This window comes from Hippocampus zosterae, chromosome 5, assembly GCF_025434085.1.
Source record: "Hippocampus zosterae strain Florida chromosome 5, ASM2543408v3, whole genome shotgun sequence".
Lineage (NCBI taxonomy): Eukaryota > Metazoa > Chordata > Actinopteri > Syngnathiformes > Syngnathidae > Hippocampus > Hippocampus zosterae.
Window position 1 is genome coordinate 8,885,954 of NC_067455.1, and position 6,881 is coordinate 8,892,834.

At 40.7% G+C, this 6,881-nt stretch overlaps 1 protein-coding gene across 1 annotated transcript; it reads right to left on the bottom strand.

The window, feature by feature from the left end:
- Positions 1-1,126: 1,126 nt before the first annotated feature.
- Positions 1,127-6,509, bottom strand: rab25b (RAB25, member RAS oncogene family b). Its single transcript, XM_052066229.1, has 5 exons — positions 6,254-6,509; positions 3,323-3,518; positions 2,052-2,245; positions 1,899-1,979; positions 1,127-1,562 (listed from the first exon to the last, which is right to left on the bottom strand). The coding sequence occupies exons 1-5, from the start codon at positions 6,288-6,290 to the stop codon at positions 1,444-1,446; spliced, it is 627 nt and encodes a 208-aa protein (XP_051922189.1). The 5' UTR covers positions 6,291-6,509; the 3' UTR covers positions 1,127-1,443.
- Between the last annotated feature and the right edge of the window lie 372 nt (positions 6,510-6,881).

Consider the following 6,881-nt stretch of genomic DNA (forward strand, 5'->3'; position numbering starts at 1 on the left):
AACCAAAGCAGCAGCCCTCAGTGAGCACACAAACACGCGCTCAAGCAGTTTTCAGCTCGAATTTGTTTTTACTTGAGTACTCTATTTGTTCTTTTGTCGACTTTTGACTTGAACTCCCTAGAGTACCTTGAGTTACGAGTTTAATTTGCGCCGTCACAAACCTGTAAACTTAATTTACTCGTGACCCAATCATAAACGACCTACCAAAAACAACCACAATTTGTTGTCATGTATTTTCGGAAAATAGCACTGTATGATAAAAAACAAACAAACAAAAAACCCGATACTCAGCTTGAAAGCTGGGACTGTAGTGTACTGTAAACTGTGTACATAAATGAAAATTTGACAACATAAAACAATTGAAAACACAATTTAATGAGACAAAAAATTAACAATAAGAACAAATCAGATCCTAAATCGGGCAGAGTCTCAGGCTGTGTTGAAAGCCAAGGAACCAAAAATGGCTTTTAAAATAATACTAATAATATGAAATAATTAAAATAATAACTAGATGGTAGCAAAGTGCTACTTTTGTTTCGTAAGTTCTCTCTCTCTCTCTCCCCCTCCCCCTCTCCCTCTTATTTAAGACTAAGTTCCTCTTGTTCATGTCAAGGTACAACTATAAACGACCGTTTGCACCGGCCAATGCCGGCCTATTCCTTTTGCCAATTTCCTTTTGTGTAGTTTAGGCCAAGTAGCATCTGTGGTCATGCCAACACTGGAATAAAAGGCATTTAAAAGCCTTATCTGGGGGTAAAACATTCATCACATTCTCAATGTTCTCAATGAGTGAAATGTGATAGGGGCCAAAAGTTAAGATAGTGTTGTGCGTCATAGTGGTCGTATGAACTCCCTGGCTCTTACCTAAATGCAAATGAGATTGGATAGGTTTGTGGTCACTTAGAACATGTCCGTATTTTAAAGTATAACACAATTTATTAATTTTTTTAAGACAAGTGATTCCCAACCTGTGTCCCGTAAGAGAACGTCACGTATGAAGTTCACTAATTTGTCTAACAATTATTATTTATACATTACAAAAATGGCAGTGACACGTAGAACTATTAAATATTCTTAAATCTAGATGACAAAAATAGTCTCTTGCCTTAACATCAGGAGTCAACAATTTGATCACAAATCATTTATTTAATCAGGAACACACACACACGCACGCTCGCACGCACCTTGCACTCGCCACTGAGCGAAGCTTCCCCTCTTAAAATATGTACTTTAAAAAACATTAGAACAACTTTCAGTTGCAATATTTAAATTACTGCTAACCCGGGATGTACAATATAACAGGCAAGATATTGTATTTGTTCACATTAGACCACCCAGAGCAGGTTCAAATCAGTCAATTAGAAAGAGGAAGCCACGTGTCTCATGACCTGGATCTCCACCATCCCCTTGGCCTCCCAGAAGCCAACGCTCCCCCTCGGAATCTTAGATGTTCTTGCAGCAAGGTTTCTTTTCCTCGGTGGGCTCCACTCTGGGGGTGTTCAAGGTGACGGCGCTGATGGAGCCTCGAGACACCTCCTTACTGCTCACCTTCTTGTGGATCTCTGCGTAGGGTAAGGAAAGTGATCACGTCACAAGAAATAGCTCTCTCACTCTCAAAAAGGTTGGTGGGGTTAGAGGTCAAGAGTTAGAAGGTTAGGAGTCACTGTTAGGGTTAAGGTTAGGATAAGGGGTAGAGTTAGCGACTAAGTTTTGAGAAATGGAAAAAAAGATTGCCGTGTGTGGCAGTTGGCAAGCAATTGGCAATGTGCATGACCGCCACCTACAGACCGGGAGTGGAAAAGCATTGCCCAACAAATCAATTCAGTATGTTTGGCATTATTTAGTCTTGCTCGAGGTCTGTTGTAAATTTAAGATAAAAGGAAAACTACTGGAATTACCTGTTAGGACAGTGTTGAATGCAGTCTCAACATTAGTTGACGACAACGCAGAGGTCTCCAGAAACAACAGACCTCGTTTGTCTACATTAAAAAAAACAAAAAACGATTTAATTCATCTTATTAAAAAACAAAAAGTACTATACTGTCAGGTACCTGCAAAATCCTTGGCCTCCTCCATTGGCACCGATCTCTCCGACTCCAGGTCGGACTTGTTCCCCACCAGCATGACCACGATGTGTGGGTCGGCGTGTTCGAAGAGCTCTTTCAGCCAGCGCTCCACGCTCTCGTAGGTCAGGTGCTTGGTGATGTCGTACACCAAGAGGGCTCCCACTGCACCTCGGTAGTACCTGTTGAAAAAAGATCAATGTTTACAATTGCGTATAGGTGCCAAAAGACCTACATTTGTCAAAATGAAGCTCCTCAACTCACTTCCAACAGGTTCCTGAGCAACAAGATGCCACAAGAAGGTGACAAAACACGATTAGTCTAAATTAAGCTTCTCATCTCACTTAAAAATGTTTGTTGGCACTAAGATGCCACAAGATGGTGGAACAGCACTACTTTTGTCTACATATTTCTCTTCAACTCACCCCAACATAGATCCTTGGCACCAAGATGGTGGCAAAGCGCTACTTTTTTTTCTGAATGAATTTGAGCTTACTCCAATATAGCTCCCAAATGACTCATGACGACAGCAAAACACCAATTGTGTCTCAATGAAGCTACTCAACTCACTTCAATGTAGTTTTGGAGCGCCAAAATGCCACACGGTGGCAAAAAACATGACTTTTATCCAAATCAAGCTCCTGAGCTCACTTCAACATAGTTCTTTGGCATCAAGATGGCAGAAGTCACTACTTTAGTCTCAATACAGCTTCTCAATTAATTTCACCATCGTTTATTTGTACGAAAGATGATGGAAAGACCCTTTTTTTGGTCTAAATGAAGTTCCTCATGTCACTTCAACATATTTCATTGGCATTAAGATGCCACAAGATGGAGGCAAAGTGCTACTTTTAGTGAAATGCAGCTCCTCAACTCACTTCATAGTTGCTGTGCATCATGTTCCCACATGATGATGACAAAGCACTACTTTTGTCTGAATGAATCCCCTCAGGTCCCTTCACCATAGCTTTTATCACCAAGCTGCCGTTCGAGTGTGGCAAAATACTACATGTATTTTTATCTAAATGAAGCTCATCAGCTCACTTTGACATAGACCATTGGTACAAAGATGCCACAGGATGGCAGCAAAGCACAGCTTTTGTCTAAATGAAGCTCCTTGGCTCCTAATAGGCAACGTTGTCCAGTTCAAATGATAGCCGTGGACAATGCGGGTTGTTTGCAGGTAACAAGGCATCGATGTTTTTCCTGAAAACAGCCCGAAGCATGCGCGTCTGTTTACGATGTCAGCAGCGACTTACGCCGACGTGATGGCCCGGTAGCGCTCCAGTCCCGCCGTGTCCCAGATCTGCGCCTTGATGGTGAAGCCGTTGAGCTGCACCGTGCGCGTGCTGAACTCCACGCCGATGGTGGTGCGGCTGTCGTGGCTGAACTCGTTCTTGGTGAAGCGCGAAAGCAGGTTGCTCTTGCCCACGCTCGATTCGCCAATCAGGACGACTGAAGAGGCCCCCCGCAAAAAATAAAAATATATAAAAAAATAAATGCTAAACTGGATTCGTTACGGTATACCGACTGAAGAGCAGCCAAACAGAGTAAGAGAATGAACACCAGTAGACTGCTTACATGTTCATATTTCATATTGTATATACATGTTGACTTTTTACTGCATTTAAATTAACTTACATCCACAGTACTGTTTTTATGTTAACCCTTTCACGGACAGCGGCTACTACAGTGTACAGCTTATCATGTTATCAAGTTACACGTTATCAGTGGTGCGTGATAGGATTACGGTAAATCAAGTTACGAGACTTGACTTGAGTCCGATTTGAATGAAACACACCACTGACTTTGGACGACAACACATGACCAAAAGTGACTCTGCAACAAAATATATATTTAAACACGGGGGACATGGTGGCCATTAGCAAACTGAGGCTGGTGCTGTTGATGTGGACTCTAAATTGGGGGTTGCCCATACTCAGTAAAGCCCAATGGGAAAAAAAAGTAGACCTGTCTAGCGGATTGCTGTTTTGTTTCTTCTTTTTTTTTTCACATATGCATACCGAGATGACATTTTTTTGTCTTGTGAACTTCGACCCTGAGGAATGATATACCGGCACTTTTGTCTGGTTTAGAGGTCACTGTTCACTCTGCGGTATTCATATTGCAACGCCTGGCATCCTTCAGCCCCCCACCGGCTGCTGAATTGATAGCAATGCAATTTTTTCCGCCGGCGTCCTTCACCACTCAGTAACCACTTGTACAAACAAAAGCTACGATCCCGTGTGTGGGCAAGCATGAAGCTTTCTGCAACAATGGTCTGTTGATTCGCAGGAATTTTTTACATTTAGTTTTGGGGTTTTTTACTGGTGATGATATCATCTTTTTTTTCCCCTCGTTTGGTTGTTTTAGCAGGAAATGAAACAATTGAACAATCTGACATGATCTCAGGGGTACTATTTAATAGATGAAATATGACATTTAACGAGTGATTCATTGAGATGTGGTGTTAATATTTAAAGAATGACTACACATTCAGGCATTGTTGGATTTTTCGGTCTTTTCCGGTTGTTTTCGGCCATTTTCAGTTTAGAACAGAAATAATCTATTCTTAAAAACAATGTTTTCAAAGGATTTTTTGTACTTCTTTTACTGCATAAAACCTATTATTATTAATTATTATACAGTAATTAATATATACATTTTCATTTTAGAGTGCTTCAAATTTAATTTGTTTGCACAATACAAAGGTTGTCAAACAACTTCAAAAATAAACTTGTCATAGGTTCTCAGTAGAAGAGTTTGATCTCTTCCGTGTTAAGACAATCCCATCCTGCCGAAACTAAGACTATTACATGAAACGTCCTCCTTGTCAAAAAATGGAAACATTATATCAGGTAGAAAACATAACCAACAACAAAACTTCTGCTATATTACCATTTTTTTCCCCAGATGATCATATTTGTTATCTACGCCCTGCAGCTGCTCTGCCCCGATGGATGCAAACACTTCCTGGAGTCAGTGGAAACAATTAAAAAAAAACAATCTGCACTAAATAAGTGCTGGCCTTAAGATGCACTTTGAACACTCCCACATGCAAATCAATCACTGGAATAAGTATTTACTAAAACTAACAACTATGCAATAACTATGTAGTACCACAAATGTACACTTTTGCCAAATCATGGTGACGAATCATCATGAAAAGTCGTGTGAACGAATCGGTTTCTAAAAACTGTTGTAATAACTATGTAATAAGTGCACTAACTACTGTGTGTAATAATTGCAATTCCACAAACGAATATTTTATGTGTAAATGGCTAAATGGCTAATACACTTCTGATGCTCTTCCAATGGTTTTGTCATGTTCCAGTCTTTCTGGTCCCACCACGCCACTTAAAATGAGATAGCACAGAGTATTGTTCTCTCTGGGATAAGCCCTAATTACCATGCCTGTCTGGTTTCAACCGCGGTGTAATTTTTTTTTCCTTTTGGAGAGATGCTCAACCAGAACTAGATGAGGTAGTTGCTCACTCTAATCTGCATTTTTCTTTAAAATCACATTGCATGGGGCTTGCATGTAACAGGTTGGTTATTTTATTTTGTTTTATACTTTCATAGTGGTACTTTTACATTATTTTGATCGGGTTAGCTAAAATTATGATTAGTTAGTGTTAGGTAGTTTTGGATTTAACTCTTTGAGGGACGGCGGTTACTACAATGGACAGTTTATCATGTTATCAGGTTACAGGGTGCATGAAAGAGTTAATGGAAAGCACTATAGCTTTTGGGATTACGTTTAGCAGTTTGAGGACTATTATTTTAACCAAGGAGAGGGTTAGTTACTTTTACTTTAATTTTGGCAGGTGGTAGTTAATTTTTATTTTAGATAGGCTTACTTGCTTTTACTTGAATTTGAGCTTTTTTTTCTTCTTTTTAAAGTCATCTAGGATTTAACAAACTGTTTTAACCTAAATAAGATTTCCACTTTGCAGTCCATTTCGGCCCTTTGCGCACCTCAGAGCTAATAATTAGACAGAAAGGTCATTTTGAGGCAACCATATTCTGTGGGGGCACAACAATGCCCTCTTTTTCAATATGGGCGTCTGCCAAGCTTATTATAAACAAGGAAGTGCGCATGGACAAGCAAGGTTGTCCTGAAGAGTTCCATACACAATACCGTAATCCTTTCGGAATGCTCACTTGAGTATCACAACAAACAGACTCACCCTTGAAGACAAAATTGTAGGCCTCATCCGAGCCCATGTTGTGTCCATCCACTGCTTACCGTGTCTCCACTTCTTCTTCTAAGGGAAATGACTCAGTCAGCAAGCGGCAGCCGCCTCACCACTGACAGGTCCTCGTCAGACCAGAGGACAGAAACCATCCGGTTTTGGCACACAAACGGCCGTCCAGCCTTCCTTCCTGCTGGCTTACATTTCAGGCTTGCTGGGGTGAGACATGTTGAGTGCATATCCAGGTCAGGGAGTGGCCTAGCTGCGGTAATGGGGGTGTGGCACTATCAGGTTGGTGGAGGTGGGGGGGGGGGGGGTGCAATGCAGGTGGGAAGCCCAGTTTCTGTCAGACGCCTCCTGGTGGGAAGGATCAGAAAGAACAATCAACAGACACAAATTTACACACCAAATATGCTGAGTCAATGTCCTTTGAGCATTTTTTATTGAGCGTTTTCTCATTAAATTTGATTTGGAATTTCCATTTTACGAGAAAAGTGTTGCAACATTACAGGAGTCCATAAGTAGTTTTAAAGGAAAAATTGTTGCAATCTTACGAGAAGAGGAAGAAGTTAATACGCATCGCAAAAATTAAGTTGACCTTTTTGGAGAGAAGAAAAGTTGA